Source organism: Cervus elaphus, chromosome 1 (genome assembly GCF_910594005.1).
Source record: "Cervus elaphus chromosome 1, mCerEla1.1, whole genome shotgun sequence".
In the NCBI taxonomy this organism is placed as follows: Eukaryota; Metazoa; Chordata; class Mammalia; order Artiodactyla; family Cervidae; genus Cervus; species Cervus elaphus.
Window position 1 is genome coordinate 57,457,652 of NC_057815.1, and position 16,681 is coordinate 57,474,332.

Sequence of the window (16,681 nt, forward strand, 5' to 3'; positions counted from 1 at the left end):
AATCTCCTACTATTATTGTATTCCTGTTATTTTCTCCCTTTATGTCTGTTAGAATTTGTTTTATGTATTTGGTACCTATATGTTGACAAGTGTAAAGTCCTCTTTTTGTATTGATCCTTTTACTATCATATAATGTCTTTTATATTCCTCTGTGGCCTTTGTTTTAAAGTCTGTTTTGTCTGATATGAGTAGTGTAACTCCCACTTTCTTCTCATTTCTCTTTGAATGAAATATCTTTTGTGTCCCCTCACTTTCATTTTGTCTGTGTTCTTTTCCCTAAAGTGGGTCTCTTATAGGCAGCATATTGTAGCTGTTTTTTTTTTTTAACCCAGTCTTCTACTCTGTGTCTTTTGATTGGAGCATTTAGTTCATTGACATTTAAGGTGATTACTGATAAATATGAATTTATTGCATTTTAAGCTGTATTTTCCTGTTGATTTTATATTTATTCTTTCTCTTTCCTTTTGTGGTTTGATTTTCTTTTGCATTATACTTCAGTTCTCTCTCTCTCTCTTTTTTTTTTTTTTGGTTTTTGTGAATGTGTTATGTTTTTGTAGTTACTGTGTTTTTCAAGTATGTTATTCCATCCTTTATCTGTGTGCTTTAGACTGGTCATATAGGCTCAGATACACTCTAGGAAATGAAAAAAAAATCTACATTTTCTTACTCTCCCCTCTCATTTTATGCTTTTCATATCTTCTTGTACATCTTCTTGTTCGTCCTTTTGTTCTTCATTGTGGTTATCATCACTTTCACAGAAATTTTGAATTTTTAAAAATCTGTACACTGGCCTTATTTGTTTATCTATTTTTTAAAGTGTAATATTGAAGTTTTTTTAATTAAAATTTTTGACCATACTGCATGGCTTGCAGGACCTTAGTTCCCCAAACATGAATCAAGCCCAGGTCCCAGGTGGTGGAAGCATGAAGTCCTAACCACTGGGCCACCAGGGAGTTCCCCGTGTACTGGCTTATTTAGGTGATTTGCTTTCCATATGACCTAAATAAGTGATTTAGGTGATTTTTGTCTTTCCTATATATTTATAACTTCATTTCTATTTATTTATTTATTTTTTTTCATTTCTATTTAGGGAAGATCTTTCAATATTTCCTTTAGGATAGGTTTAGTATTGCTGTGTTCTTTTTAGTTTTTGCTTATCTGAGAAATTCTTTGTCTGTCCGATTCTAAATGATAATCTTGCTTGGTAGCGTATCCTAGGTTGCAGATTTTTCCCTTTCAGAACTTTGAATATATCTTGCCATTCCTTTCTGGCCTGCAACATTTCTGAAGAGAAATAAGCTGATAGCTGTATGGGAGATCCCTTGTAATTAACTCCTTGTTTTTCTCTTGCTACCTTTAGAATCCTATTTTTAACTTTTGAAATTTTTATTATTATATGTCTTGCTGTAGATCTGTTTGGGTTTACCTTGTTTTGGACCTTCTATGTTTCCTGTACCTGGATATCTGTTTCCTTCTTTAGATTTGGGAAGTTTTCAGCCATAATTTCTTTTAGTACATTTTCTTTCTCCCTTTTTCTTTCTTCTCCTCATGACAAGTTCTAAATGATATGCAAAAATTGTATACTATAAATAAAAAGTAAAGTTGTGTTCACTATGCATAGTCACAAGAAAGAAGCAGATCAACATTTTAACAATGGTTATTTTAGGAATTATAGGTGGTCATTATTTATACTTTTCTGTATTTTCTCAGTTTTCCATAGGTATGCATTTCTTTTACAACCAGAAAAAAAGTTTCTTCCCTCTCATGTCCACTCCATAAAAAAGGGAAGAATCATTTTTAGAATTGAGCCCAAGAGCTACACAATATATTCACTTCTCTATTAATTGAAAAGTCCACTGTCCACCTTTTGCTTTTTGCACACTGGAACAATAGTTATCTATTGCCATTCGTTCAAAATTTTTATCAGTTTAATTTCTAAAATTTTCTTTAGTTCAGTGACCTTATTTGCAAGTTTTACCAGTCTTCCTGGTGGAAGTTAATTAGTGAATGGCTTGAACTTATTTGCCTCACCCATCTGGGACATTTTTTCCCCTCTATAATTGTTAATTCTCTTCCATTTAACGCCAAATTCATATCCTTTGATAGAGAATGTGGAAGTAAAATAGAGGTTGAAAAGTTCTGCTTTCTCAGCCTTACATTTTATTATCAGGTAAATTTGCATTTTCTTTTTCTTTTTTTATTGGAGGGTAATTGCTTTATAATGTTGTGTTGGTTTCTGCCATACAACAAGGTGGCTCAGTTTTAGGTATATGGGCTGGGCTCCCTGTGTTACACAGCAGTTTCCCGCTGGTTATGTATTTCACACATGATAGTGTGTATGTGTCAGTGCTGCCTTCTCAGTTGGTCCTACCCTCTCCTTCCCCTGCTGTGTCCATAAGTCCATTCTCCATGCCTGCATCTCCATTTCTTCCCTGTGAATAGGTTCATCCATATTGTTTTTTTAGATAAAATATATATACATTAATATGAGATACTTGTTTTTCTTTTTCTGACTTATTTCACTCTGTATAACAGGCTCTAGATTCATTTACCTCACTACAACTGACTCAAATTCATTCCTTTTTATGGCTGAATAATGTTCCATTGTATATATGTACCACATCTTATTTATCCATTCATCTGTCAGTGGACATCTAGGTTGCTTCCATGTCCTGGCTGTTGTAAATAGTGCTGCGATGAACATTGGGGGTACATATATCTTTTTGAATTGTGGTTTTCTCAGAGTATATGCCCAGTAGTGGGATTACTGAGTCATATGGTAGTTTTAGTCCTAGTGTTTTAAGAGATCTCCATGGTATTCTCCATAGTGGCTGTATGAATTTATATTCCCACTAACTGTGTGGTAAGATTTCCTTTTCTCCACATCCTCTCCAGCACATATTGTTTGTAGTTTTTTTTAATCTTTTTGTTTTGCATTGGGATGTAGCCAGCTAACAATGTTGTGATGGTTTCAGGTGAACAGTGAAGGGACTCAGCCGTATGTGTGGAGGCATCCATTATTCCCCAAATTCCACGCCCATCCAGGCTGCCACATAGCATTAAGCAGAGTTATATGTGCTATGTGGTAAGTCCTCATTATCCATTTTAAATATAGCAGTGTGTACATGTCTATCCAAAACTCCACATACATTTCGTATTTTCACTCTCAAAATACCCCTTTTGCTTTTGCTAGCCCTTTTGTAAACTTATTTTGAACCTTGGCCTCCTCGTATGGTTCTTCCAAGTCTTGCTACTCTTTCATTCTGATTTCTTGTGTGTTCTTCTATTGATCTTCTGTCTGTTCTTTTAGAAGAGCTACCAGTACATCTGATGTACTGGTAGCTCTTCTAAATATCCAAGCAAAAGTGCATTTCAAGAGCTTTCTTTTTAGAGTTTCTTGCCATGGAACTACATGGCTTTATTTTTAGGACTTCTCAATTCTGCCTTACTAGAACCTGTACCATACAACCCCTACATTATTGCCACAAATTCTAAGATGACATGGTCTCTTTTTCCTATGGTTCTCCTTTCATTTCATCAACCAGTTTCTTCTTTAGCCATAATAGCCATTCTCCTACTCATCTTACATACCTGTGGAACATGAAAATGTCAGCATACTAGGTCAGGGATTTGTCAGTTGTTCCCAGTTAGCTGACTTAAGACTTTGCACAGGGGCCAGAATGTTTGAAGTCTTCCACAACGACAGAGTGCTGTGTCTGTGCTAGAGTTGACCTCGAGAGAGTCCTGCCCTCGTTTCCACTGGGTGGGGCCCGTGGCGCTCAACAGTAATGTCACACCTGGTATCTCTCCTGCTGACCCAGCCTGCCTGTTTTCCATTGAGCATCTCACTTTGAATGCCTATAAACAAGGTTCCTTACCATCCCCTCCTCAGGATCCCTGTTTCTCTGTAAGAGTTCAGACTCCTCTTGTCCCCGTGTTCTCAAGTGAGTCCTACTCACTGATTCTTAATCTTGTGTATACATATGTTATGTACATATATAACATTGACATATACACATAATTTTAAGTGCCTGATACAAATTATTTTGGTCCCTTACTTATTTGTTCTTCTAAGGAAACATCAGACATCTATTCTGAAAGCATACACAAAGAAGAGAGGAGACAATTTGCGAGACTGAATGCATGTGAATTAGACACTTTTTTAAATTCAAAAACTCAGAGGTGTGTGGGTGTGGCGCACCTTGATCAGTCGCCCTGACTGCTGTTTTCTTTTCTCAAAACTGTGAAGTTGAAAACACTCAGGATAATGAAGTGATTGTTTAGCCTTGAGAGTGACTGGGCTGGGTCTTGAGATTCCAGAAAGGGCCAACAGTCATAGTATAAGTCATTCAGATCAGTTCAACAAAGTGTACAGCTTGTGAGACCCAAAACATGCCCTGTAGGCATAAAGAAAATACTAGACTTTTATTCAAGAAGTTCATAGTTGATCCTCCAGCCAGGGCACCAGGAGTGCACCTGTAGTTGAGTAAATTGGATTTATTACTTGTTCAGCAAAGGAAGATGTATACCGTGATGAAGCACGCAGTATCTCAGCAAGAAGAGTGTTAGGAAAGTCTTACTATAGAGATTGAGGCTTGTGTTAGGTGATTTTTAAGAAGGTTCAAGGACGTGGGTCTTTGCTATGGATTGGGTGCTGTCAGAAAGTAGGGCAAATTCTGTGACTGGGTGTCTTAGTAGAGTTTACGTAAAGATAGCAGTCTATAGAAAAGCTATAGCTATAATTAACAAAGTGGCAGCAATCACTCATCATCTAGGAATAGGGGCTGTTTGAGATATATATATATATATATATATATATATATATATATATGTATTTCTTTGGGCAGTGTTCATGTTTTGTGTGTGTTCAGACAGATTGCAGAATGTTATTTTTTTTTTTTACCTTGATCCGTCATGGTCACAGAATGGCCTTGTCTGCTGTTGATGTCTGAAATTGCCTACATTTAAGAGAATACCAAGAGCTAACTGTGAGTGCCAGGCCAGTTGGTAGCAACACCAGATCTTTTCTTGTTCTCAGATGTGATTTGTAGGTTTCAATTAGCACTAACTAAAGTTGAGCAGAAATGGTACTTAGTGGGAGTTGTTACCCATTTCTGTTCCAGTCCATTCAAGTAGGAGCTATAAGACACATAATTTCAATATAACTCTTGAATAAGGCCAGGTGTTAAAAGTGTAATTAAAGAAGTTCAGACAGTGTATTCTTAGCAATGGAGATGATAAGAGAAAATGCTTCAGGGACAACGGCAGCATTTGGCCTGGGCTTAGAATAGGTTGGATTTAGGTATGTGAAGTTGGAGGGAGAAGCAAAACCATTGGAATAAGCAAAGGCTAAGAGGCAAGAAATCAGAAGGAAGGCTCAGAGCTTGGTGAGAAGTCTTGTTTGGCTGAATCGGGAGTATGTAATGGGAAAGAAGTGTGAAGAAGTACTTTTGGGCTAGATTATGGGATTTGGTTGTTTAGGAGTTCAGGTTGTAAGGAGGGAAGATCAGAATTTGTTAAATACCTACTGTGTGTGCTGGGTGCTTTGTATATGTTGTCTTATTTAATCTGTAACCCTTGTAACAACTCCAAGAAGTCGGTCTCATGATAGCCATTTTACAGATGATGAAAATTGGCTCTAGAAAGGTTGGTTTAACCTCTGCTCAAATGTTGGATGCACAGTGAGAATCTCTGACTGAAATGGTGGTACTCATTTTACTTCCCTCTGCCTCCTCCTGCACGATGCAGTCTCTTGTTGATAATGGGAACCATTGAAAGCTTTTGATCAAAGATATGGCAAGACTAGTTAGAATTATGCTTCAGGAAGATTACTCTGATAACAAAGAGTAATAGTTAACATGTATTGAGTATGTGGACCAGACCCTATGCTAAGCAGCTTAGACCCACAAGTATCTCCTTTAGTTATATGTAGTATGAATTGGGAATGGAGAGGTTGGTAAGAGATGAAGAAGAAAATCTGATTAAACAGGCAGAAAACATTAAGACAGTGGTCAGCAAAGTAGAGTTAGGAAGGAGGGAAATGTGACAAGATGGGCCCTCTGAGGAGACTGGTGAGAAAGAAACAGTCAGCTATTGTTGGAGCTGCCACCTTAAGTAATGCTGAATTAAATATGGCCTCGAGAATGTCCTCAGTGTTTAGGGAGACGCTTTCATATCTTAAAGGACTGGCCATTAAGCCCTTTCTTGTATTGCGGTAATCAGAAATATAAACACATCCAGTTCTTTATTGATTTATTTGCCCTGAGAATGAAATGCTGCAGATGGTTTAATGTTGCTTTCAGAAAGCTCTTTGTTAACAGTGCTAGAGTTTCTGTTTTTGTTTTTAGCAGTGGGGCTGGTTATTAACAAGGGAAAGTAGAGCTTCACTCTGTAAAATCCATTAAGTTTTTAGTCAAGCTTAAATGATTTGCTAAGTGAAATTTTAATAATTAAATAAACCTAAATATGGGGAAAGCTTTCAATAAACAATTGGGATTTAGTCAAGTCCACTTTATAGAATACTTAAGTACATATAGAGATAGGAAACACAGCTGTTTTCTATTTCGGAAGGTCTGCAATTTTAATGTTCTAACATCTTTAATGTTCTGATCTCTCTAGCTGTTTGTTTTAAAGCATTTTTTTTTTTAAATCGCAAATCCCAGCTTCCTAATTTATCCCTCTCCTTCTCCCTTTCTCCTTTGGTAACCATAAATTTTTCTATGTCTGAGTTTCTCTTTTGTAGATAAATTCATTTGTATCTTTTTTAAAGATTCCATATATAACTGATATCATATGATATTTGTCTTTGTCTAGCTTATTTCACTTAGTGTGATAATCTCTAGGTTTATCCATGTTGCTATAAATGGCATTATTTCATTCTTTTTTATGGCCAAGTAATATTTCATTGTGTATATATTGCTATATATATGAGATTAATATATGCACACTACTGTATATAAAATAACCAACAAGGACCTACTGTATAGCACGTGAAACTATACTCAATAGTTTTTAATAACCTATAAGGGAAAAATATGAAAGTGTATGTGTATATATGTGTTTTTATATATATATACACACACACACACACACACATGTATAAAACTCATTCACTGTGCTGTATATCTGAAACTAACATGACATTGTAAACCACCAAATCTTTAAATCCACAAATCTTTAAAAATCCAAAAATTCTTCTATATTGTAGCTGTAAAGTAATGTTTAATATTTTGTAACATTTATAATAGTGGAAAATTGTGATATAGATATATAAGGAGATGCTATAAAGCAGTTTGAGTGAATGAATGAACTAGAGCTACGTGTATCAATCTGGTTACATTTCTAGGTCAAAATATTAATCCTCACCCAGAAAAAGCAAAAAAAGAGAGTTGCAGAAACATCAGTACAGTGTGATACTGTAATATAAAGGTTTTTTTAATTGTTAAAATATACATGACATTTATCATTTCAACCATTAGGTATACTGTTCAGAGGCATTAAGTACACTCACAGTGTTACACAACCACCATCCATTCATCATATAAAGTTTTAGAATACTCAGACAATATTGTATATTGTTCATGGATGTATGCTTGCTGCTGCTGCTAAGTCGCTCAGTCGTGTCCGACTCTGTGCGACCCCATAGACGGCAGCCCACCAGGCTCCTCCGTCCCTGGGATTCTCCAGGCAAGAGTACTGGAGTGGGTTGCCATTGCCTTCTCCGGGTATACTTGCATAGTGAAGCCTAAAAGCATACATTCTGATAATAAGAACTAAATTCAGAGATGTGGCTGTCTCAGCGATGGTGGAAGGAAGAGACACAAGGGGCTTCAGTTAACATGTGTGTGGTAGGTAGTAATACAAGTGCTCATGTATTATCATCTATAGTTTTTTTTGTATACTTGGGGTCTTTTCTTTGAATTTTTTTCTTAAAAAATCATTTCAACCAGACATCTCCAAGTGTTTGCTTGCCATTGACTTTTTAGGCATCCTGGGCTGTTCAGTTCTAAGAAATATGGTGGTACCAAGATCCAAGAGGTCAGGTTACTCCCTGTTGAGAACAGTTAATTTTATGGAAAAATCTATTCCAGATTCAGCATTCTGAATTTAGCCTGCCATCCCAAGTGTACCTTTGGTTACAGGTGGCAGGGGATATAGATCCAAAGCTTAATTGACTCTACAAAGAAAAGAAATACAGGAGGAGAGCAGGTTTTGAAAGGTGAAAACGGGTTTCATTTTATAGCTTTGAGTTGATTGACACACCAAAAGACATGTACTAATGGGATTCAGAGATAAGAGGTAAGAGCTTGGAGGAAAGGTTAGAACTAGAGCCTGTACATTTTGGAAATTATAATGTATGCTTTGAGAATGAATGAATTTACCAAAGGAAAAAAAAATAAGGAAAAAAGATGAAACTGAATCTTGAGGAGAGAGGATTAAAGAACAGGTGAAAGAAATGGAAAGAAATAGGTTGACGGACAAGTCAGTGGCCCAAGATCAGGAGAGTGATATGCCACGGATGTTAAGGCAGGAAAGTTTGAGAGATTTGTTCAGATCAATCCAGTATTTATTGAATGACTGTGGTGATTGTTTTCTTGTGTAGCAGAGGAACCTTACGAGTGAGAATTGAGTAAAAGCCATTGAACTTGATAGTTGTGGTACGTTACCATGTTGCTGTAACTATACTTCTTGTCTATAATCTCTTTAAATACAGAAGTTCTTTTTATTTATTTTAATCTGTGTCTGGCACAGTGTCTGGCATACTGTTAAGTGTTCAGTAGTAAATATGTAAAATGTTACATTGAATATAAAATGCACAGATTTCTCCTGGGATATAAAATATGTTTTTACCATCTAGCTTATCTCTTCCATTGATGTCATTTCCCCCTCCTGCCTTTGAAAATAGTATTCTCTACTTTTTCAGTGTTTTTTCCTAGGGGTCTTAGCTCCCCAGCGAGGGATCAAACCTGTGCCCCTCATAATGGAAGCAGGGAGTCTTAACCACTGGACCACCAGGGAAGTCCTTTTAGTGCTTCTTTGATTCTAATTGTAATCGCCAGTTTGTGCACACTAAGTCGCTTCAGTCATGTCCGATTCTGTGCAACACTATGGACTGTAGCCCTCCAGGCTCCTCTGTCCATGGGGATTCTCCAGACAAGAATACTGGAATAAGTTGCCATGTCCTCCTCCAGGGGTCTTCCTGACCCAGGGATTGAACCCATGTCTCTTAAGTCTCCTGCATTGGCAGGCAAGTTCTTTAACCACTAACGCCCCCTGGGAAGCCCATAAACACCAGTAATCTCCTTTAAAATCAATTTTATTATGTTTCTCTACTTCCGGCCACATCCTTCAGTGTTGCTTTTTAAACCCCTGTATTACACTTCCTTTCTTCCTCCCGTTACTCACCCTTTAACTCAATATAAAGAAGACAAATCTAACAGTCACGGCTGTACAGAGGTGGCATGGGCTTCCTGGGGGCCATACTGAGTTTTCTGTTTGGTATTTGGCAGAGTCAGGACCACCGCTTAAGGGAAGTTGAGGGTATTGAACATAGGTGGTTAGATGGCTCTTTTAAAAAATTTCAGCTTTACTGAGATATAATTCACGTACTGTGTTGCACAATCAGTGGTTTTTAATAATAGTCAGTCACTTTGTTTTGCTCCCTCTGCACCCTCCCTCCCTCTCTCCACCAAGCAACCATGAATCTACTCTGTCTCTATGGATTTGCCTAATCTGGACATTTCATATTAATGGAATCATATGTGGTCTTGCATGACTGACTTTTTTTCCTTCACCTAGCATTATGGTTTCAAAGTTCATGCATACTGTATCATGTGTCTGTACTTCTTTCCTTTTATATGGCTGAGTACGATTCCATTGTATGGATATAGCAAATCTGTTTATTAATCAGTTGATGCACATTTTACTGTTATGAATAATGCTGGCTTTAAACATTTGTACATAATTTTTTGTGTAAGCACATTTTGGTGGCATTCTGGCAGCAGCAGCCTGAAGAGGCTGGGTAGAATTGCTGGGTCGTAAGGAAACTTTGTTTACCTTTTTGAGGAACTGCCAGACTATTTTTCAAAGCAACTGCATTATTTTACATTCCCATCCAGCTGAGTATGATAGTTCCTTTCTCCACATCCTCACCAACCCTTTTTATTATCTTGTCTTTTTGATTATAGCATCCTAGTGGGTATAAAGTTGTATCCGATTGTAGATTTATTTACTTTACATTTCTTCTTCGTATATATTTGAATACTTGACCTTTATGAGATATGATGTTTTATTTCATTTAGTGGATTGTCTTCACTTTTTTTTAATGGTGTCCTTTGCAGTACAAAAGCATTAATATTTGATGAAGTCCACTTAATTTTCCGTGGTTGCTTGTGCTTTTGGAGGCATATCTAAGGAAATGTTCCCTAATCTAAGGTCACAAAGATTTATGTTTATGTTTTTTTCCTAAGACTTTTATGGTTTTGGCTCTTATATTTAAGTCTCTATTTTGAGTTAATTTTTAGAAGTTTCATGTGGTGTGAGGCAGGGGGTCCAACTCATTCTTTTCTATGGATGTCTTGTCCTCATAGCGCTTTTTGAAAGACTGAATGGCTTTTAAGGCTTCTTCTGACTCTGAAGTTTCTATGATCCTTTGTATCATATTGATTTCTGTTACTGCCATTATTATCCAAACAGATGGACAGTCAAGATTTCATATGCTGGCCATCCTTTTCCCAAGGATACGTTGTGTCTAAAAGCAGGGATAGCTATTATTAGTCTTTTATCAGTTTGTTCTAGATTTCTCAGTTGCTTTCATGTCTATCCTCCTTTGACTTTTCTGATACTGGTTTGCTTCTGGCTGCCTTTGACCAGCTCAGGGTTTTCTTTTTCCTTGCTCCTTTTGCACATAACTTCACATATCCCTCCACCTTTTTTTGGCATGGGGACTGTTCACTCAACTTAATTTTATTTATTAGCTATGTCATTTAGATAGCTCAGAGTTTCTTCTCAAGCCTAACTACAATCAAATAAATATTTCCTCTGGATGTGCCACAAACACCTAGAATTGAACATGTGAAAATAGGTGTTCAGTCTTCCCCTAACCATAAGCCCTCTCAGTTTTCCTCTTTGTTCTCTCTTGGTATCTTAAACCAACCTTCGAATTTTCTTAACTGTCCCCCTCATTCATTGTTAAATACTGCAGATCATTATAAGGTAAAAGCCCTTGGATCCATCCTTTCCTTTCTATAGGTATAGCTGTCTTCTTGCTGATTTTCTAGACCCTGGTTTCTTTCTGTGTTTGGTCTTTACTCAACTGCTAGAATAATCCCCCTCAAACACCCTTCTTGTTAAATCACTTCCCTGATCCTAGACCCACAGTATTAAATTCATGTGACACAAGTTAGCATTTAATCTACGTGCTTTGCTTTCCTTGTCTCCTGTTACTTCCCTGAAAGGATTTGGTAGTTGGCCTTGTTCATTCTTTCTTTGTTCTCGTCCTTTTCTCATTGCTCACACTCCTCTTCTCCTACTGTGCTTTTGCTCCTCTTCTCTTCTGAATCTCATTCCCGCCAGTGATTGAGCCCATCTGACTCCTTTCCTTTTTTTTGGCATCCTTTTCAGTACTTAAACATTTAGTTTGTCTGGTAATAAGATCCATGATACTCTGTTCATTTTTTGCTGTTTGTTTTGGGTATACTACTTTTTAAAAGCCTTGCTTCATGTGGGAACCATTGTTTCTGTTTCACTTATGGCTCTCCTCCTTTCCTACCTACAGTATAGAGTAATAATAACTGTCCAGTACATCTTCTTGGTTGATGGAGCTATATAAGTTTTGGGGGGAGGGAAATGTGTGATGTTTAGCATCATCATCATTTTTCAATTTTAGAAATGCAAAATAATGCCTTTTGTGCCATTACTTGGTTTTAATTTTTTATATTTTGTTTTATGCCAAGTTTTGAAAATGGTGTTCTCAGTACAGTAAGATGGAACTCAACAACATATTACTACAGATAGTAAATCTACACTAACCACCAGATATATCAGATTCACTCAAGAAGATGGTTAGCTTTGGGGATGCTGGCTAAGTATTTGTTCAAAGTGCATGATAGCCTTAAAGCTAGTAGTCACCATTTAAGCTATTAAGATCCTTGACAGTTTAGTAGCAAAACAGTCACCAGCATCCAGAATAAACTTGCCAGGTGGCTCAGTGGTAAAGAACCTACCTGCCAATGCAGGAGACCTGGGTTCGGGCCCTGGGTTGGGAAGATCAACTGGAGGAGGAAATGGCAACCCACTCCAGGATTCTTGCCTGGAGAGTCCCATGGAGAGAGGAGCCTAGCGGGCTACAGTCCATGGGGTCTCAGAGTCGGACACGACTGAGCGAGTGTGCGCATGAGCACCGCACCCGGAACGAGGGGCAGTGACCTGCTGTCTTTCGTCTGTTGTCTGAAGCTGTGCTTCTGTTGCTGACCTCCTCTTAAAAAGAAGCATTTCTTCTCACAGTTTCCATGTCCTCCAAAGTCATTAACAGGAGGGAAAAGAGGGTTATTGGGGTGGAGCTTGTCTGAGAGAAGATACAAAGCAGTGGGCAGCTCCTGGCCAGTGGCTCGCTGTCTCACTCTCTGCCTGCCTACCCCTCTCTCTCACCTCAGGAGCAGCAAGTTGACTTAAAGATAGTCCTCAGTTAATCACACCTGACTAACGTCATCATTGCAAGCTTGCTTTCTTATTCCATTATTTTCTTTTTAATCCTTTACCTTCAGTCTACATGCCTGTTCGTTTCTCCTATTCACATGCGCCCACTCTGATGTGTCTGTTTTATGTTCTTATGCCTACATATTTGTTTGAAAGATATGTAGTATAATTATGGTGTGTCTTTAACTTACACATGGTATTTGCTTATTTATTGTTTAGCTCAGTGCTGTGCTTTTAAAAATATGTTCATGCTTCTGTAGGTTCATGTAAAGTGTATTTTCTGAAAGCTACATGGAATTCCATGTTTGTATCTATTCCATTTTGATTTTACATTCTAACAGTTATGGAGATCAAAGTTCCTTCAGGCTGCCTATTACAACATCATCACAGTGAACATTCTCACACAGGTCTATAAAGCCTATTGCTTGAATTCAGATTTAGACAGCCTTATCTGGGAATTTGGAACTTATCCATCAGTGTGGGATCACTGGATCATAGGATATACCCTTAACATCGCTAAGTACGGCCATATCACCTAACAGAATGCCTGCCTCCATTTGCACTCTTACCTGTAGTGCACAAGCGTGCTTGCCTCCCACATCTTGCCGGTACCTGCCATTACCCACCATTCTGATTTTAGCCCCTCTGATAGGTATAGTGCTATCTCATTGTTTAAATTGGTATTTTTCTTATTGGTTTTACTTTGATCATCTCTTAATATACTTGTTAACCGTTTGAGCTTCTCTTTCTGTGAGTTCCCTACTCATATCTTTTGGGCGTTTTTCTATTGGGCTTCTTCTGATGTTCATATCAAATTGTAGGAATTCCTTGTCTATTCCAAAGGTTTAATCCCTTGTCAAGTTTAGATGCTGCAAAAGCTTTTCCTTGTCTGTCATCTATCTTAACCCTGTTCATGGTATTCTTTATTGAACAGAAATCCACCATTTTATTGAAATCAAATCCACTAGTATTTTTTTTACCATATAGTCTGTATTCTCAGAGCCTGAATCAGGAAGTCTTTCTGCTCCTTAGTCTTTTCTGTCACTGATTTATCCACAGAAGCCTGTTTACATGGCTTTTGAAGAGATGTCCTTCCTTTCTTTCTCACCTATGACTTGGAGGAGGCTTGATGGTGTTAATGTTTGGCTGCCTCAATGGAGGAAAACAGCGTGAGAAAATTGATGTGTGCTCCTTTCTCTAAGCCCTGTTCTTCCACCCACAGAGATGAGCCCCTGTGACCCTGTTTGTAGCACATGAATCCTGTCTGCTCAGCTGCAGCTGATTAGAAAGTGCCACATACCTACCCAAGCTGAGCCCTCAAAATCTTCCTGCAGGGAATTTGGAATTATGACCAATCTCTGCTGACCCCTTGAAGGACATGCAAATCGAAGGGTTTGGGGGGTGAACATCTTCATGTTCAAGGAGAAGCTAGTAACAAAGTAACAGAGAAAAAACAAAGTAACAGGGAAAAAAGCCTTCTGGCCCCACAGAGAGGGAGAATGATTGAGGTACAATGTGAGAGGAGCTGTCTTGAATCCCCATGGCTTTCCAATTTCCAGTTGTGTTCTCTTCTGAGACCAAAATTATGTATATTGCATTTCCTTACGTGTATTAGTTGGAGTGGCTAACTGCTCTAACAGATAGACTCCAAAGTATATCATGGCCTTAACACAATAGAAGTTTATTTTTTACTCACATGAACAGGTCCAGATGGTGCTAAGTTGGTGGGATGGCGACAGTGGAAGGCTCTGTGCCACACAGTTATTCAGGAAATTGGGTTGATAGAGGCTCTGCCATTTTCAACACTTGACTCCCAAATGCCTCCTTAGGTGTCAGCATCCAGCCTGAAGAAAGGAAACGAACACAGAATTCAATACATGAGAAGTTGTATAGACCAGGCCTTGAGCTGGCACCTCTCATTCACATTGCTTTGCCTGGGGCTCAGTCACATGGCCACATTTAAGTATGGGAAGCTGAAAAATGTCATCTACCTGTGGACCAAAAAAGGAAGAGAAAATGGGTTTGGTGAACAGCTAGAGATTGCCACATAGTATTTATTATCTGTGTGATACTCTAGTGATACCTGTATATCCTTATAATCTAAGTTCCAGTTTTTTCTTAAACTTGTTTGAGTTGGCTTCTGTTATTTGTATCTCAGTATGTGACGTGTTTCAAAATAGCTGTATTTAAAATAGTAGAAGAAATAAAGACTGATTAATCTATTTTCTCAGGGAAGTTGGGTCGATTTCCACCTATGATGCATCAGCAGCAGGCACCCTCAGATGGCCAGACCCCTGGGGCTCGTTTCCAGAGGTCTCACCTCGCAGAAGCCTTTGCAAAGGCCAAGGGATCAGGCGGAGGTGCTGGAGGAGGAAGTGGTGGAAGAGGCCTGATGGGGCAAATTATTCCCATCTATGGTTTTGGAATTTTTTTATATATACTGTACATTCTGTTTAAGGTAAGTGGAATCATCCTGATTGTATTACATCAATGAAAATCTATTATCATCATAATAAGAATCATTGTCAGCATTAAAACCCTTTGTATTTCGGAGCCCTTTTTCAAATCTACCATCTCTTTAAATTTTGCCTGTTCTTTAGAAGATACTTAAGATAGCTGTTATCTCAGTTTCATAGATGAGAAAATCTTCACTCAGAACCCAAATAATTTGCCCCAGAATTCACAACTGAAAATGTAGAAGCAGGGCTTGAATCTGGATCCTTCTAATTGCTAATCTATTGAGCAATAAAGTTCAAAGCCTACCCTCTTGCTGCCCTACCTGGTTTTTTTCTTGACTGGGCATCTTTGCAAGCTGTAAAGGCTTAAAGATGTTCTAAGAAGAACTTTATCATTAAGGTTGGCGTTGTGATTTCCAGGCAATCACTGTGAGGCCAAGTAGTGACCATGCCAACACCACGTCAGTTGTAGTAATTCACTCAGTCGTGTCTGACTGTATGACTCCATGGACTATAGTCTGCCAGGCTCCTCTGTCCATGGAATTCTCCAGGCCAGAATACTGGAGTGGGTTGCCATTTCCTTCTCCAGGGGATCTTCCTGACCCAGGGATTGAACCCGGGTCTTCTGCATTGCAGGCGGGCCCCTTACCATCTGAACCACCAGGGAAATCCTAATAGTAGTGATTCTCCTGAAACAGAACTGCCACACCCTGAAACTAAGCCTGATATTTCCTAGCTCTGAGGAGACATGATTTGGGTCCTTTTGAAAGTAGACTCCTAATTAAGTTCCATGCCTAGGCAGGCCACGGGCCTTAGCACTGCAGGCAGAGGACGCAGATTCACTTTGCCTCCTAACTAGAGTACGAGGTCACTTTCCCCTGCCTAGCAGCCCTACTGGCAGCCCAGGTTGAGTCTGCAGTGAGCACGGGCAAAGCACATGACTTGTGAAGAGAGTGTTTTCTTGTGCCTCAGTAATTTTTTACTTGGCAACCTTCTGTTGGCTTTTGTTTTTTGAGATGTTTCTCTAATGTTGCTGTTTGATTTGATTTCTCCCAACCTTTTTTTTTTCCCATTTAATATGAGGGGTTCCGTGACTTTGAGGTTCTGAGCTGCTGTTGATGTGCTGTACCTCCTTCACTTCTCAGCTCTCAAGGGGGAAAAGTACTCCAGAGGATCGGAAGTGCCCTACTGCCACACCTGGAAATACCCACAGGAAAATTAGTAAGTGCCCTTTCGGTATTTCATAAGTTTCATTGAGTCAGACAGCTGTAAAGCAACCGAGTGACAATCTGTGGATATGCCTTAAAAGCATTTCTCAAAAGTTGTCCCAGTTTAATCTGATGGTGTTTTTACCTTAGCTGGCTTCCCTGGTGGCTCAGATGGTAGAGAATCTGCCTGCAGTGGGGGAGACCCAGGTTCGATCCCTGAGTCAGGAAGATCCCCTAGAGGAGGAAATGGCAACCCACTCCAGTATTATTGCCTGGAGAATTCCACAGATGGGCTGTAGTCCTTGGGGTTGCAAAGAGTCG

The 16,681-nt window shown here is 38.7% G+C and overlaps 1 protein-coding gene across 4 annotated transcripts in view; it reads left to right on the plus strand.

Moving 5' to 3' along the window:
• The window catches only part of RIC3 (RIC3 acetylcholine receptor chaperone), a 63,548-nt gene that overhangs the window by 20,226 nt on the left and 26,641 nt on the right, over positions 1-16,681 (plus strand). For 3 of the 4 annotated variants that reach the window (XM_043903964.1, XM_043903947.1, XM_043903957.1), the window contains exons 2-3: positions 14,928-15,154; positions 16,298-16,373. In XM_043903964.1, coding sequence (XP_043759899.1) covers positions 14,928-15,154; positions 16,298-16,373 — 303 coding nt within the window. Of the gene's footprint in view, positions 1-14,927; positions 15,155-16,235; positions 16,374-16,681 lie in introns of those variants that run through there. The other variant, XM_043903975.1, reaches the window with a different exon arrangement.